Source organism: Jaculus jaculus, chromosome 15, assembly GCF_020740685.1.
Source record: "Jaculus jaculus isolate mJacJac1 chromosome 15, mJacJac1.mat.Y.cur, whole genome shotgun sequence".
NCBI lineage: Eukaryota > Metazoa > Chordata > Mammalia > Rodentia > Dipodidae > Jaculus > Jaculus jaculus.
In genome coordinates, this window is record NC_059116.1 from 35,900,073 (window position 1) to 35,917,453 (window position 17,381).

The following is a 17,381-nucleotide window of genomic DNA, read 5'->3' on the forward strand; positions in this document are numbered from 1 at the left end:
GGACAGTTATGTCACTACAGCAGGCAGGAGACAAGTTACCATACTGCTCTCAGAAGTCAGAGTATCCACCTTGTGAGGCTCCTGCAGCCACACGGAATCCTGAAGCCACCATGCTGGGGACACTTGGCTGACGGAGGACCACACCACTCAAGAAGCCAACTGTTCTTGCTGGTGGCTGGGCTCTCCCAGGTCGGTCCTTTGAGGCCTCATAGGGAGGTTCCAGGGACACCTCCCTCTGGAGCTGGGATTTGTTGAATGCCTGTGACAATCAGCCAGTCAGGTAGGGCCTTGAGTGGTGGGCAGAATCTGTGTGTGGGGATCCTGAACCCTTGGGTAGCCTTCACACAGCATTGTCCCAAGGGCCCTGCTGGAGAATTGCCCTGGAAGCAGGACCTTCACAGGTGTCCCTGCTTAGGGTGGGAATGTCATAGATGGGATGGACGCCCAGCCCAGGAAGACAGAACCAGGAGACCTAGATGCTGGAGTCTCAGAGGCTGCAAGAAACATCACACACACACACACACACACACACACACACACACACACACACACACACACACATATCCCAGGAGATAGACAGGGCCACAGTCTGCTGGAATCAATGTCCTCCAAACTGGCTTTCCTCCCATGTGCACACAGGGACACTATCCCCCAGGATGGGAACCGGCCTGAGGAAGGGCAGCATGCTACCCCAGGTATGGTAGTGGCACAAGTTTCTGTGTACTCTAGCCAGGTGTGGCAGGTCCCCACAGCCCCAGACAAGCAAGCAGCAGCAGATCATTCGATATGGCTTTATTTTCTGACCCGCAATTACATTCCACCAGCAGCCCTGATGGCCCGTCTGTCCCCATGACCTGCCCAGGAGGGAAAGGGAGGCTCAGATGTGACAGGAGTTGGCACCCTGTGAGCTCTTTCCCATGTCAGGGTGGAACTGGCCTTGGCCCACATGCAGCCTCTGGAGACTGCGTATCTATGAAGAGAAGAGTGCCAGGTGCTTGGCCCAAAGAAAGCTAGCTCAGGGCACATGTGGATGGCCATGTCCCCTCTCATCCTAGGACACAGAGGTCCACAGGGCAGTGGCCACAGCTGTGGCTGTGCGGGTGCAGATGCAGTGCTAGGCCTGAGGCGAGCCAGGCCTCAACAGGTGCAGGTGGGTGACGCCCTGGGGTCCCTTGTCCCCACCCACCCTACACCTACTCTGGTCATATTGCTATCGAATTGGTACACGGGTGTCTCCCTGAAATCAATGCTACCAGAGCTGCAACCCCCACCCTGAGGGCCCCTGCCCAACATCCCCAGGACCCCACATCCCTAGGGATCCCCTGGAACAGGGGCTATGTCTGGCTAGCAACACTGTCCTTCACCTCCAACCTGGACTCCCTCTCGGGATGGTGGGTTAGCTTCCCAAGAACACTTCACGAGTGAGGAAACTGAGGCAAGGTCATGGGTGCATTTGGGAAGGGAGTTCCAGACCTGCCTTCCAATGTCACCAGCATCTGGTGGGGGACAGGTGAGGTATGAAGGGTGTGTGAGCTGTAGTCATGTGGTGGCTCAGGTTCAGCATGGGGACCAGGTGGGTCAGGTGGCCAAAGACAATGGCCGAGGACCACAGGCAGAACAGACATCCAGGGGTGGCTCCTATGACTGTGCTGAGAGGCTGGGGACAGCAGGAAGCCTCAAATGGTGTGTGGGATGGTGTGAGGTCACCTAGCTACCTAGCTTGGGAAGTTCCTGGCCTACAACAGGGCCACTGTCACACCTAGGGGCCAGTGAGAAACAGGTCAGGCTGTGGCATCCACAGAGCAGATCACTTGGACAAAGCCCCAGAAGACAGTGGGACCCAGAGATCCCGATGACACAGGAAGAGGAGACACATGGGTACCCAAGTCCTCAGGGTGGGGCCCGGCCACAGGACACCACAGCCTGTGTGCAGAGTGTCCCAGGAGGCAGTCCATGTGGCCCAGGTAACTGTTCCTCTGAGGAAGTCGCGGGGAGGGGGGAGGACAAAGAGACGCCCCCACGTCCTAGCGAGCAGCTCGCAAACCTCTGTAATTGAGAGTTTCAGTGGCCCCAGGACAAGGGGTGGGTGCTGTGGTCACTGTGCCTTGGCCTTTAGCAGGAGCCGCTGGACTGTCTTGTAGAGCACGTGGAAATGCTGTGGGCAGGAGGGCCATGAGTGTGGGGACAGGACACCAACACGGTGCAGGCCACCCGCCATGCCCTGTATCTCACCTGCACCGCTGTGTAGGCCATGCCGAGGTAGGCCCCGATGCACACAGCCAGCAGCAGGTCGAAGATGGCCGGCTTGACTCTGGAGGGATGGCACCATGGGGTCAGAGACAACGGGGTGGGCACCATGGCACCAGTAGGCTGCACTCCCTCGATGCCCCACCATGCACTCACCTGTATGCGTTCATCACCTGCTTTAGCTGGTCATAGAAAACAAACTCAGGGTCCCTAGAGAGACAACCTGGGTTCAGTGATTCACCTCACAGCCTGTCCTCAGAACCTCATATCACCTGTGGACCACCCACCTCCCCAGACACAGGACATCAAATTACACTGTGGATGTTAAGACAGACTGTCTATAAGCAGAACAGGAGCAGAGTGCAGTGGCCCATACATGTCACCCCAGCACTCAGGAGGCTGAGGTAGAAGGACCATGAACTGGAAACCAAGCTGGGCTCCAGAGAGACCATTTCAAAAATACTAAAAAAAAAAAAAAAAAAAAAGAAAAAAGGGCTTAGTGGTTAAGTGCTTGCCTGAGAAGTCTAAGGAACCAGGTTTGATTCTCCATTACCCACACAATCCAGATGCACAAAGTGGTGCATGCATCTGAAGTTCATCTGCAGCGGCTGGAGTCCCTCTCTCTCTCTCCAATAAATAAATATTTTTTTAAAAAATATTTTATTTGTGTTTATTTGACAAAAAAAAGAGGGAGAGACAAAGAGAGAGAGAATGGATACACCAGGGCCTCCAGCCACTGCAAACAACTCCAGACACATGTGCCCCCTTGTGCATCTGGCTAATGTGGATCCTGGGGAATCAAACCAGGGTCCTTTGGCTTTGCAGACAAATGCTTTAACTGCTAAGCCATCCCTTCAGCCCTAATTTTTTTTTTTTTTTTTTTTGTATGGAGCCATCTCTCCAGCCCAAATTAAATATTTTTTAAAAAACAGAGGGGCCTAGGGCTGGAGTGGTGGATCAGTGCTTAAGACACATGCCTGCAAAACCCAAGGACTCAGGTTCAATTCTCCAGGTCCCACAAGCCAGATGCACATGGTGTCACATGCGTCTGCAGTTTGTTTGCAGTGGCTAGAGGCCCTGACGCACCCATTCTCTCTCTGTCTCTCTCTAACTCTCTCTCTCTCCAATAAATAAATACATAAAAATAAATCTTTTAAAAAATAATAAAGGGACAAGAGAGATGGCTTAGTGGTTAAGTCACTTACCTGCAAAGCCAAAGGACCCAGGTTCAATTCTCCAGGACCCATGTAAACCAGATGTACAAGGTAGCACATGTGTCTGGAGTTCATTTGCAGACCTAGAGACTCTGGCATACCCATTCTTTAACTGCTTCTCTCTCCCCCCTCCCCTTCTTCTTCTTCTCTCTCTCTCTCTCTCTGTATGTGTGTGTCAAATAAATCAATTTTAAAAAATAGAGGACTAGAGAGATGGCTTAGTGGTTAAGGCACTTGCCTGTGAAGCCTAAGGACCCATGTTCAACTCTGCAGGTCCTATGTAAGCCAGAAGCACAATGACTCAAGCAAGTAATGTCACACATGCGCACAAGGGGGTGCACCCATATGGAGGTCAACTGCAGTGGCTGGAGGCCCTGGAGCACCAATTCTCTCTCTCCTTTCTCTTGCATTAAAAAAATAAAAACAAAAACAAAAAAAAAAAAAAAAGACAAGACCAGTCTGCTGTGCTTGCCTCAAAAAAAAGAGAGAGAAAGAAAGAAAATAAAAAAATAGAAGGTGATCAGCAGGGTCACACTTGGGAACTTGTTTCTACAGAGGTCTGGTGTCCACTGGGACATGTCTCATCATCTGCCAGGCCCTGTACCACCCCGCTCACCGCTTGTCAGCCTTCACATGGTGCTGGCGCACGTCCTTCAGGTAGCGGCTCAGGAAATGCTCCAGGGTGCTCAGGAAGGTCCCATCCTTGTCCAGCAGCTGTGCAGCCCGGGGCTGGTTGGTGAGCCAGTCCATCACCGAGTCCAGCTGCTCCTGCTGCACCTGCTGGGAGACGGAGTCAGAGGTTGAGGTCATGGCCAGGATCACTAAGGCTGGGGCCACCACAGCCTCGCCCAGCACCCCACATTTTACCATCTGCTCTGTGAACACTGGCATGTCCGGAGGTGTCCCCTGTGAAGAGAGCAGACGGACATGAGGTTGGCAGACAGGTCTGGGATGCTGGCGCAGGCAGGGCACAATCATGGCCCACCTTCTCTGTCAGGTTATAGATGACCCGTGTCAGTGCCTCCGCAACAATCCTTGTGTTGCGTGTCAGGGTCTTAGAGTCCACACGTGACCTGCAGGGACAGAAAAAGGGACCTGTAGAATCAAGATGCTCAAAGAGCAAGGAAGTATCTAGTACTTCATCTGAATAGTGGTGGCTTTTCAGTGCCAGTGGGTGGGTCCCAGGCAACAGCTGGAATTGTGGGGATAGCTCACTGGGAGTCTGCCAAGTCTGAATACAAAGACCTCAGCCCCTGACCCAATGGCTGAGGGCAGATTCCTAGCACCTCCTCTGCAGAGGGATGAACAGCATCCTCTAAAAGTGATGTCCCTGCATGTTCTGGCTGGGACATCCCCTAGGAACAGGGTCTTGGCAGGTGGAATGGGTCTCAGTGGTCATCCAGGCTCTTCAGTATGTGCATCTGCTGAGAAGAGACACAGCCAGGGCTACCCACAGCCCCCAGTGCTGGAGGCAGAGCTGGAAGAGCTACAGAGTGCTCAGCTACAGAGTGCTCCAGTGGCAGCCCAGGGCACTAACTTTTACAAGGATGGGACCACAGCTCCCAGGCCAGGGGATGGATGGACCACAGGGCCAGGCCAACCCCACGTTCCTGCCACAGGCTTGTACCCACAGAGTACCCAGGACTCCTGAGTGTTGACAGCCCCCATGCCCACCCATACTGCTGGGGCCCCAGGGAGAGTCCTGGGTAGGGTTGGCACCTGTCTGGGCTCAGTTGGCTGTTAAGAGGGTCATTTGCAGCATAGCTAATGACTTTGAAAATGGCCCTGTTCTAGCTGGTCATCCAGGAGCGGAAAAGCCATGTGAAAAGGCAGGACTATGAGCAGGCAGGCAGACTCTCAGAGCTCAGGACTCCGTGGGGCAACTGGAGGCCCAGGTAAAGGCCCCTGGCACTGACTGGCCATCCTCTCCATGGCCTGGGGAGAGGGTCAGGCTGCACTGGGCCCAGCTGCCACAGTGGGAACTGCTGGAGGTGTCAACACAGCAGGACATCTGGGGTCACACAGTCACATGGTCACAGCCAGACCAGGAAGCAACAGCAGGTCCAACCATGGTCACTGCCCAGGAGAGCTGAGACTAGAACACTGGTGGCCCAACACAGGGGAAGGGGCCAGTGTGGCTCAGTATATAAGCTGGCCCAGAAAATGACTAAACAGATGACCAGAGGGCAGCCATGCTGGTAATAGCAGGGGACCCTCCCCAGCTTCTACCACTGCATGCTCCTGACCTTGAGGTCCCTGAAGTAACAACTTTCTGTTCCCTACTAGGGCAAGGAAAGCTGTAGGATATGCCCCCACGGAAAGTTCTAGGAGGTACCACTCACTAAGGAAAGATCACCATTGGTAGACTGACTTCCTTGCACAGAAACTATTGATAGCAGCTTATACCCTTGTGAAGTCAAGTGGATCACCCTCCTCCTAGAAGGTTCTAGACCTCTTCCCAGAAAGATGGTGGCTTGTTTTCCCCAAGGCAAGTTAGTGATAATGGCCTCTCCCAGTAAAGTCACAGGAGGTGGCTCACCCTTTCAAAAAGGTGCTAGAAGCTGGGTGTGGTGGCACACACCTTTAATCACAGCACTGGGGAGGCAGAGGTAGGATCACCATGATTTCAAGGCCACCCTAAGAGTACACAGTGGATTCCAGGTCAACATGAGCTAGAGTGAAACCTAACCTCAAAACAAACAAACAAACAAACAGCATGTCTCTTAAATAAAGGTGCCTTAGCAGCCATCAATATGTAAAAACTTTTTTAAAAAGGCGCTGGAAGGCATCTCCCACACGGAAAGTGTTTAGGGTCCAGAGAAAATACTGGAATGACCCCTTCATCAAAGGCTCTAGAAGGCCCCCTTAAGGTTTTAACAGGTACCCGGTCACAGAAGGTTCTATAACCTAGCCCCTCACAGAAGGTTCTACACAGTATCCTCTCCCCACAGAAGATAGTCCTGCCTAGGAGTCTAGAAGGTGTCCCTCACTGAAGGTTCTATGAGACGTAACTCACAATGTTCCAGAGTGTACTCTTCCTGTACAGGAGGTTCTAAATGGTGACTCCTCATCAATTTTACTTTAGTTTTGTTTTTTGTTTTATTCAGGTAGGACCACACTATAGCCCAGGCTGACCTAGAACTTACTCTGAAAACGAAGCTGGCCTTAAACTCACAGCGATCCTACGTTTACCTCCCTAAAACTGGGATTAAAGGATTAAAGGCATGAGCCACCATGCCTGGCTTAAAAAAAAAAAACTTATTTATTTGAGAGAGAGAGAGATAGAGAATGTTGCATGCCAGAGCCTCTAGCCACTTCAAACTCCAGACGCATGCTCCACCTTGTGCATCTGGCTTACATGGATCCTGACACTTCGCAGACAAGTGCAAAACTAAGCCACCTCTCTAGCCCTATTTAGTTTTTTTTTTTTTTTTTATTTGAGAGCGACAGACACAGAGAGAAAGACAGATAGAGGGAGAGAGAGAGAATGGGCGCGCCAGGGCTTCTAGCCTCTGCAAACGAACTCCAGACACGTGTGCCCCCTTGTGCATCTGGCTAACGTGAGACCTGGAGAACCAAGCCTCGAACCACGGTCCTTAGGCTTCACAGGCAAGTGCTTAACCGCTAAGCCATCTCCCCAGCCCCTATTTAGTATTTTTTGAGACAGGGTCTCATGTATCCTAGGGTGGCTTAGAACACACTCAGAGAATGACTTTGTTCTGATCCTCCAGCCTCCACCTCCTGAGTGCTGGGATGACAGGCCTGTGGCACCAGCTGTTTCCCTTACAGGTTTTGAAAGGTGTTTCCCTATGGCAGGTTCTAAGGTGGCCCTCCCCTCCAAGGTGGGAGAGGTCACGGCCCTCACCTCACGTCCATGATGCTACTGCGCCGGCCATCGCGGTGGCTCTCGAGGTGGGACAGGGTGAAGGCTGGCAGCCGGCGGATGGCAAAACGCTCGTGCTCCCAGGCCAGCACATCGTCGGCCAGGTTGATCTTCTTGTGCACCATGGAAAAGCGCACCTCGGGGAACTGGTGGGTGGCCACCGACTCCAGCTCCCTCAGGAAGGCATGCTGCAGTGTCCCCTCCCGCGGCGGCTTGGACACGTGCAGGTGCAGGTGGCTGCCACGGCCCACAGTGTCCAGACACAGCACAAAGGCCACATTATCCTGCAGCAGGCTGGAGTCTGCAGGGAGTTGGGATCAGGGAGGACTACCTCTGTCTGCACCTCCATGTCTCCACCCAACACCCCAGCCCCACCCACCTGTGTGGTCCAGGCTATCCTCCAGCCAGCGCTTGGTGCCCTGGTAGTTAAACTTGCCCCCTCCCGAAGCAAAAAACAGGAGGTTGTACCTGGGGTGGAGGAAGGAAGGTAAGCATCAGCTTTGAAAGCAGGGGGGATGGGGAGGGGACAAGGCCACGGTACAGGTCAGACAGACTTCTCAGTCTCTCGACACATGCCCTGATCACCAGCTCACTGAGGCATGCTGGTCTCCATCAACCTTAGACCAGAAGCTCCCAAAGTCATGAGAACCACATGCGTCCTGTCCCCAGATACTATCCACATACCCCTGGGGTTGGGCAGCCCTAGGTGAGGCCTCAGCCCTAGTGACATAAAAAACAGAAGAGCTACACAGTGGTGATGCAGACCTCAGGCATGAGGGAGGCATCCTTGTTAAACAGCCAGTGGTGGGCTGGAGATGGCTTAGCGGTTAAGGTGTTTGCTTGCCCGCAAAGCCTAAGGACCTAGATTCAATTCCCCAGAACCCATGTAAGCCAGATACACAAAGTGACACATGCGCACAAGGTCATGCATGTGCACAAGGTGGAACACGCAGCTGGAGTTTAGTTGCAGTAGCTGGAGACCTTGGCATGCCAATTCATATTCTCTCTCTCTCATAAATAAATGCCAGTTGTGTCAGCCACAGTAGTACACGCCTTTAGTCCCAGCACTCAGGAGGCAGAGGTAGGAGGATTGCTGTGAGTTCAAGGCCAGCCTGAGACTACACAGTGAATTCCAGGTCAGCCTGGGCTAGAGCGAGACCATACCTTGAAAAACAAACAAACCAAACAACAGCACCAAGAAAGTGGTTGGCTTACAGGTTCCCTCTGACACAGAACAGGCCAGCCATGAGGGAGCCTTAGCCTGCTCCTCAGCCCCACCTCAAAGCTACTGTACCCCCTGGCCTCTGATGTCACACTTTCCCTCAGGTAAGGCAAATGAAATTCACACGCAAGCCAGAGGCTGAGGCAGAAGGATCACCAATAGTTTGAGACCAACCTGGGCCAAAGAGTGAGACCTTGCCTGGAAAACCCACAACAGGGCTGAGAAGATGGGTCAGCATGAAAGAGAGCTTGCCACACAAGCATAAGACCTGAGTTCAATCCCCAGCACACATGTAAAGACTGGGTGTGGCCACACATGCCTGTAAGCCCAGTGCTGAGGGGTGTGGAGACAGGAGGCTCTCTGGGGCTCAAGTCAGCAAGACTGACTGAAAAGCAGCAACTCCGGGAACAGTGAGAGACTCATGTCAAGGCAACAGCTGAGGGGTAAAAGAGCACACCCAATGTCCAACTTGGACTTTTCATGCCCATGCACACCCAGAGCACACACAACTGCATGCACACGTGTACACCACAAATGTACACACACGCAGCACACAAAACAAGAAATTCACACCCACCCTGAACTTCAGCAATACCCAAATCTGGGACCTGCTGCTGGTGGGGCCTCTCCAGGTGATAGCAGGACACACAGAGGCAGAGACAGAGCCCCACCACTTGGAGGCGCCTGAGCCCTCGGAAGCCTCTGCTCACTATAGCCTGAAAGCTACTGGGACACACTCACTGAGCTGCAGTGGCTGCCTCCCAGAACATTCAGGAAACAGCTGGGGCTGCACCATGGTGACTTGTGACCAAGGGTCTGGTTTGGTTTCTTTCTTCTTCTTCTTTTTTTTTTTTAGGTAGGGTCTTGCTCCAGCCTAGACTGACCTGGAATTCACTCTGTAGTTCCAGGCTGGTCTCAAACTCAAAATCCTCCTACCTCTCCCTCCCAGGCGCTGGGACTAAAGGCGTGAGTCACCATGTCTGGCTCAGCTACCCACTCCCCTGTACTCACTGAACTTCGACATGACCACTGGCACTCTGCAGCCACCTTGCGACCATGAGGAAGGCAGAAAAATCTCAGACGTGGGTTCCAACAAGAGCCCAAGCACTGCTGACTCACATGCTTGGGGCCACCTTGTCTGTGCCGGGGGCCTCATGTCTGTTTACCACAGGGGCTCACTGAGGAGACCATACCCATAGGGGACTCTGGATGATATCTAGGGATATGTGAAGCTGTCACACTGGGGAACTTCTGAATGCAGCAAAGGGCAGGGATGCCCCACATAGCAGCCCAGCTTGCAGTTGGCTCTGCCCCTCAGGGACTGACTTACAGCCGCACCTAGAGGTGGGAAGTGGGGTCGACTGAATGGGAACACGGGGTCCAGTGCCCACCCACCCTCCCTGTGGTGGGCACTCACGCGGCATGGGTGCGTTTGTATGTGTAGAGCCGGGAGAAGAGGCGGGCCAGCTCCAGCAGCACAGAGACGCCACTCCCATTCGAGTCCGCGCCAAGCGACAACCACTGTGGGGACAGGAGAATCAGCTGCTGCACCCAGATAGCTAGTCCCACCCACATGGCCTCTGACCCCAAAGACCCCACTCCCCCTCCCACTCACACACCTTGGCCACACCAGCACAGGGCCAGCTCGCTCCCTTCCCCTGCTCAGACCCCACAGGCTGCACCTCCCCCCCCCCCACGTAAGGCAGAGCCCTGGAACTGTCAACCCGCTTATCCTCCTACAGAAGTGCAGCCTGGCCACTCTGCCCTCCTAAAGCAATGTCATCCGTTGTGAGGAGATGGGAACTGGAGCAATGGTTCTTAAGAGAACAAGTCAAGAGGGTCCCTTAGAGGACTGAGTCAGGCTGAGATATAATGTATAAAGGAGAAGGGTGACATTAAAATTCACGGGGGCTGGATGCAGCAATATATACCTGATGTCCCAACATGCAGGAGATTGAGGCAGGAGGACAGTGATTCCAGGCCAGCCTCAACTACTCAACAAAACCTGCCTCAGGCTGGGCATGGTGGCATACACCTTTGATCCTAGCACTCGGGAGACATAGGCAAGATCATTGTGAGTTCGAAGCTACCCTGAGACTACATAGTGAATTCTAGGTCAGCCTGGGCTAGAGCGAGACCCTACCTCAAAAAACCAAAAGTTAAAATAAAAAAACAAGTCAGGCATGGTGATGCACACTTTTAATCCCAGCACTCGGGAGGCAGATGTAGGAGGATTGCCATGAGTTCGAGGCTACCCTGAGACTACATAGTGACTTCCAGGTCAGCCTGAGCTAGAGTGAGCCCCTGCCTCAAAAAAACAGGAAAAAAAATCAGTGTCTGGGACATGGTAGTACATGTCTTTAATCCCAGCCCTCAGTAGGCTGAGGCAGGATGATCACCGCGAGCTGGAAGCCAGCCTGGACTGCAGAGCGAGCTCAAGGTCAGCCTGGGTTCAGTAAGATCCTGCCTTAAAATCAACCAAACAGAAAATAACAATAATTTTAAAAAAAGAAAAACATAAAATAAAATAAGTCAAACAAAGCAAAAAGAACATTGTAGGGGTGGATGAGACAAGAGCTGTCCTCCAAGGCTTTTTGGGAGACTGTGATGGAAGAGGTCACACTTTGGTGATCCTGCTAGACTGCTGCTGTCTTTGGGGCAGGGGTTGGCCTCAGAAGGTTCCCCCTTCCCTCCCAATGGATACCCACCACAGCAGGTGGCAGCCAGTAGTCATGAGTTGGTGACACCCTTTCTTTCCTAGGCTTGTGTGCAAAGCTACATACCGGGACTGCCATGTGCCTGCTATATACTGGAGTCACTGTATGCCAGGCTAGATACCAGGGACCCTGTGTGCCAGGCTACATACCGGGGCAGCTCCAAAGGCATCGTAGTGAGCCACAATGACGATGGTTGGGAGGTCTTCACCTCCCAGCCCTGTCAAACGCCCCTGTGGAGAGAGAGCCACATGGTAAGCACCATTGCCCACAAGCTGACATGGGGGCAAATGGGGACAGAGGGGCCCCCAGGACCACCCTGGGGCACTCCAGCCACTAGAAGGGTATGGGGAAGAGGTAGAACATGGAATCCGCAGCTTCCCACACCTACCTACCTGTGGGTAAGCAACAGGGCAACACAGAAACTTCTAGAACCCAAACAGTGGGGTAGCCAGGCCAGCTGGTCAGATACACCACCCCCCATGGAAAGGAGGCATACCTTACACCTGACAGCAGCAGTTTGGCCAGACCTTGGGAGGACGATGTCCATACCTCCCTTCTGTTCACACCCACTGCTTACATGCTGCAGCCACCCACTCCACCCCAGCTGGCCTGATGTCCCACCATGCTGACCCGTCCCCAGTGTTCCCCTGCAGGCAGAGCCACGTCCATTCATCCCCCTTGGACCACCAAGCTGGGAGTGAGGTTGGGAAGGGGGCTAGCCTCCCACATACAGCAGGAAATTAAACAGTGATTGAGGGGAACAGGACACAGTTGGTACAAAGACCCTGGGGTGGGCCTAGGAGGCAGTGTGGCCTGTCACTGGGGGTAGGGGGTCCTGGCCACACTGAAGCCACTTTCCGTCAGGGGCTCCCTCTGGTGGTCAGCGGGTGGAGGGACTGTCAGGAAATCTGGAGACATGGACCCTCCCTCACCTCCACACTAGTGATCAGCCAGTCGCTCACGGCCTTGCTCTGAGCCCCGCTGGTAACCATCTGGAAGCCGTTGGCAGTGGCTGTGTGCAACAGCACTAAGGAGAGGGGAGGATGGGTCACTGAGCTGGGGGTAGCTGGTCAAGGACGGCACCCTCACCCACAATGCCAGAGACCCCAGGAGTTGGGCACAGAGATGTGGCTTCCTGTCCCAGGAGACCATGGTGCCGGGCATCCATATGCACAGGACCTGCGGCTAGTGGAGACCGCTCAAGTGCAGAGCCCCAGGCCAGGCCCAGCCAGACCCAACTGTGACACAGGCTGGGAACTGGAGACCTCAGAGCCATGGACAGGACAGCTGCCTGTACCTCCCATCCCTGCAGCCCACAGCCCACCTTCAGCAGCAGAGGCAGAGCCCTGGGAGGCAGAGGCGACCTGGGTCTGCTCGTAGATGGACAGCAGGGCCTCGTCTTCCACAGCAAAGTACACAGGGACCACAGTCTCCATGGCCAGCATCTCAGGCTCTATCTCCATGAATTGCTGCGAAAGCAGAGAACGCATGTTCAGGGAACAGCCACCAGAGCTGCCCCAGAGGGTTGGTCTTGGTCCAGTCAGTTTCTGTAGGGTGTCTCAGACACCTCAAGGAGCTGAGCTGCACTCCATCCACTCCATGCCACAAGCTTCTAAATGCCATTGCTCAGGGTCCCCAGGAAGCTCCCCTTGTGACTGGCCCAAGGGAAAGGGTGGACTCACCCGGACCACGTCCTGAGGCACAGCAGCCATGGCCCGCGGCAGGATGATGACCACGGCGCCCGCTGACTGCCGCAAGGCCTTCTGGTACTGCTCATAGGAGAAGTCCACCAGGCGCATGAGCACACAGCGGCGGCTGAGCACATCGGCATCCATCGTCCGCGCCTCTGTGTTGAGCACTGCATTTCGTGTACCTGCAGAGAAGTCATGGTCACACTGGCCCACATCCTCCTCCCACCTGCCCTTCAGGACTCAGGACTCCTGCCTACTGGAGATCTCGGATGGGGCCTCCCAGGTCCTCGCAAGCCCACCGCCCATATCTGTCATAGCCAGCTACCACACCCCCACCTGAAAACTGGTAGACTCGCAATCCCCAGGCAGGCAGTTAAGACAAAAGCTCACACCCTTCCAAAGGGTCCCCTAGAAAGATGCGGACCCAAAAAGTCACTCCTAGGCTCTGAAGATATAACAGACCCCCGGGGTCTTTCTCTGTGGACTGTCAGATGCCCCACAGTGTTGTGCAGTGCTCCTGACCTCTACCCATTACACACCAGGAACGCTCCCACATCGCCAGACACCACCTCCCAAGATCCCAGGGCCACCCCAATACCACCCTTACCTCTCCTCTGAAAGCTCAGACATGAAGAATCTGAGGGTGCAAGAGCCCCAAGTTTCTTTTCTCTTTTTTGGGGGGGGGTCCTTCAAAATGTAGTCTCAGGGTGGCCTCAAAATCATGGTGATTCTCCTACCTCTACCTCCCAAGTGCTGGGATTAAAGGCGTGCCACAGCCCCAGGTTTTACACTCAAGTCTTGCTACCCCCCAGACTTCCAGCATGACCCTACCACGACCCCCACAGGCTGTAACTGGGCCTTCCTATCAGACATAGCACGTGGGCACTGACTGCCCCAAGACAGAACACCCAGCTGTGAGAATGTGTGCTGACTACAAGAATTGGACCCACATAGGATGCCTGAGGGCCACCTGTCCCCATCTTGATGCACTGCCCACAATGGAGTGGGGGGACAGAGAGGGACAGGGCCTTGCTTGTCTGGAAGTGACACTCCTGCACATTGCTCTGCTCTTACAGAAACACACCCACAATGAGAGACCATCAGAGGTCCAGCTGAGTCTGGGGCAGCTCAGAGTAGAGCAGGGACCTGCAGGCTCTTCTTGGAGGCTAAAGCTCACCAGGCTGAAGACAGTGGGAAACATACTTGCACTCCACCCTGTGGCAGGACTCAAGGGCACACCAGGGCAGCTCCCCACAAGGTGCACCATCTCTGAGCTTGGGGACCCACTTTCATTCATGAGGGACAAGTATGAGCAGGCAACTCATAAATGGTTAACTCATACCAGGGTATAGGCAATGTCCCTAAGAGGTGCAAAACTATGAGGAACAGATGAGCAACTAAATACAGATTAGGGCACACAGACCAGGGTTCCAGAGGACCCTGGAGGTGACAGGACTCCAGGAGGCCCCTAGCAGCTGGCTAGAGGTGGCTTACAGGGCCACAGTGAGACATGGACATCCTAACTCACATTAGATGCATCAAGTGTCAAAAGCAAGTAATGAGCCGGGCGTGGCAGCACACGCCTTTAATCCCAGCACTCGGGAGGCAGAGGTAGGAGGATTGCTGTGAGTTTGAGGCCACCCTGAGACTCCATAGTGAATTCCAGGTCAGGCTAGGCTAGAGTGAGACCCTACCTTGAAAAAAAAAAAAAGAAAGTAATGGGTCTGGGATGTTTCATGTGTGACCCAAAACCAAGACAGGACAGGCTGGAGAGATGGCTTAGCAGTTAGAGCACTTGTCTGTGAAGCCTAAGGACTCATGTTCAACTCTCCAGGTCCTACATAAGCTACACGCACAAGGTGATGCAAGTGCCCTGGAGTCTGACTGCAGTGGCTGGACACCTTGGCATGCCAATTCTCTGCCCCACCCCCATAAAAAAAAGAAAGAAAAGAAAACATAGAGAGCAGCAACCCAGGGCAGTGGCCATGCTGGGCACGATGGCCTCCAGGTTGAGTGTCCTGCAGGCAGTGCTGGGAACATCAGCAGAGCTAAAGGGCAGGGCAGGAGGAGACACCATTACTATAGCCACCTCCTCTGCTCAGCTTGTCACCTGTGCCCACAGGGAGACTTGGGACTGGGGACAGCCAAGTCCCCATGCCAGCTTTCTAGGACAGGCAGTCTGGGCAGCAGGCGGGAAGCAGGACCTACTAGACACCTGTCTCAGTAGCCAGCATGGGCCCAACACTGTGGCCACCCTGCTCCCTCCTGTTCTCTGCACATACAGCAGGGAAAGACAAGAAAGACCTTGAGGCTGTCCTTGGGGCTGTAGTGATGTCCTTCCCCCAACTTGTCCGAAGGAGCCCTTGGCATCCCAGGAGTGGCTCAGAGACAGCTCTTCCTCCAAGGCCCTCATGGGGCCAGGACAAGACTGAGGACAACTATGGTCCCCAAGATTCTCTGAAGGCCACCTTCCTCCCCTCAAAGAGAAAAGCTGTGCCATCTGGGGCCCAGGCCACACTTCCCTCCCACACCTGTCCTCACAGAAGGTCTGGAGGTGATGCAGGGGACCTCAAGTCTCCCTTGAAGGCACCAGCTGGGTGGATGTGGCCTTCTCAGGACATCACAGACAGCACTTCCTACAGCTCCCATCTGGAGAGCAGCAGTGGCACTTGGGGCATGTATCAAAGGTGGGTACAGGGCAGCTGACAAGATGGGACTGGGCCTGAATAAGAGTCAGTGAGTTTGCTATGGAGGACACCCCACCCCACCTTCCTACCTCATGGGGTAGGATCACAGAATAACCTAGAGGAAATCGCCGTAACAGAGACCTGGAGGGATGGGGTGACGGGGACCTGGAGTGATGGGGTAACAGAGGACCTGGAGGATAGGGTGACAGAGCCTGTAGGGGTGGGGTGACAGTGGGCCTGGAGGGTGGGATGACAGAGGGTCTGTAGAAATGAGGTGACAGAAGGTCTAGAGGGATGGGGTGACAGGGTCTGGAGAAACAGAATGACAGTCTGGAGAAATCGGGTGACAGGGTCTACAGGGATCGGGGTGACGGCAGTCCGGGCGCGCACGCGGACACGCACCGTACGGCTGGCCCTGCAGGTCGTACTGCTGCATGCGGTACACCGTGAACTCGTGCGCGGCGTCGGCGGCTGGCAGCGGCGGCGCCACAAGCAGCAGCACCGCGGGCAGAAAGACGATGAAGCCAAGCGGCAGGCACGACGCCTTCAGCATGTTCTCCAGCACCTCGCCCGCTTCCTCCAGCATCCTGGCCGGCGGCGGGACCCGCGCGGGGCTGCTGCAGGGACCGGACGGCAAAGAGAGAGCAGCCGCGACTGCCGCGGACTCACCTCGGCATGGACAGCCGCCGGGGTCCTGCGGGCGCCGCGCCGGGCCGCCCGCGTCCACCTCGAGGGTCCTTCGGGCATCGCTGCGGACGGACCCGCGAGTCGCGTTGCCTCTCGGGAACTGTAGTCCTCGCGGAGCGCGCGGCGCCCGCTGGGAGCGGCAGGCCTGCTGCGGCGCTCCCGGAAGGACAGTGTGGCGGAACGTCGGTGCTATCGAAATGCCACATAAACTCACTTTGGAAGACACCGAGGCTCTTAAAAATACTTTGAAAAAAAAACTGTTTTCCAGTCAAACTTGTTTAAATCCTGTCTTTGGTGCTGGGGGAGTGAAAGGGAGGAACAAGGAGTGGGCGGGGGTTGTGGGAACGTGACCTTGCGACCTGGAAGGAAGTAGGGAAGGGAGGAAAGAGGAAGTGTCTGTCTGGCGGGCGTGTTCTTCTGGGAGTTGTAGTCTCATTCGGCAAACACAGTGGATTGTGAGAACTGTAGTCATCCTGTGGTTTCTGAAGGGAGAAAACATTAAAATTGCCAGGGGATGCAGGTGTTAAACCCCTAAAGGTCTCAGAACCTTGTCTAATTTGTGCGTGAGCGAATCCCTAGAGCCCTGAGAACAAGGTCAGACACCCAGGGGATGGTTTATAAAATTTGGGAGCTAATGAATGAAAAAGAGGAAAAGTTAGGGCTAGAGTTACGGTGCTTGCCTGCAGTGCCTAACGACCCAGGTTTGATTCCCCAGTGCCCATGTAAAGCCAGATGCAAAGTGGTGCATGTATCTGGAATTTCTTTGCATTGGCTAGAGGCCCTAGCGCACCTATTCTTATTCTCTCTTCTTGCAAATGAATTTTTTAAAATGGTGAAAGTCAATGAATAAAATTAAGGATGGGGGCTGGAGAGATGGCTTAGCGGTTAAGCGCTTGCCTGTGAAGCCTAAGGACCCCGCTCTCAAATAAATAAAATTTAAAAAAATTAAGGATGGGCAATTGCGAAAGTTGAAATTGGTTATAGGGTTTGTAGTCTGGAGCCTGAAGTTGATGCCGGATTTGATGGTGTTTAT

At 54.2% G+C, this 17,381-nt stretch overlaps 1 protein-coding gene across 2 annotated transcripts; it reads right to left on the reverse strand.

The window, feature by feature from the left end:
• Positions 1-777: 777 nt before the first annotated feature.
• Ncln (nicalin) lies at positions 778-16,338 on the reverse strand. Of its 2 annotated transcripts, none has more exons than XM_045135162.1 (14): positions 16,064-16,338; positions 12,966-13,156; positions 12,608-12,752; positions 12,216-12,310; positions 11,433-11,513; positions 9,984-10,087; positions 7,724-7,812; positions 7,327-7,645; positions 4,447-4,534; positions 4,329-4,367; positions 4,078-4,238; positions 2,404-2,457; positions 2,233-2,311; positions 778-2,155 (listed from the first exon to the last, which is right to left on the reverse strand). In XM_045135162.1, the coding sequence occupies exons 1-14, from the start codon at positions 16,245-16,247 to the stop codon at positions 2,096-2,098; spliced, it is 1,689 nt and encodes a 562-aa protein (XP_044991097.1). In that variant the 5' UTR covers positions 16,248-16,338; the 3' UTR covers positions 778-2,095. The 2 variants fall into 2 exon arrangements, with proteins under 2 accessions (XP_044991097.1, XP_004655003.1); XM_004654946.2 differs by having other exon boundaries at positions 4,078-4,241.
• Positions 16,339-17,381: the final 1,043 nt, after the last annotated feature.

Coding starts and splice junctions, on each gene's coding strand:
- Ncln (XM_004654946.2), bottom strand. CDS start 16,247: ATGCTGGAGGAAGCGGGCGAGGTGCTGGAGAACATGCTGAAGGCGTCG. Junction 2,458..4,077: donor CATGTGAAGGCTGACAAGCG/GTGAGCGGGGTG, acceptor TTGTCTCTCTAG/GGACCCTGAGTTTGTTTTCT. Junction 2,312..2,403: donor CAGGTGATGAACGCATACAG/GTGAGTGCATGG, acceptor CCATCCCTCCAG/AGTCAAGCCGGCCATCTTCG.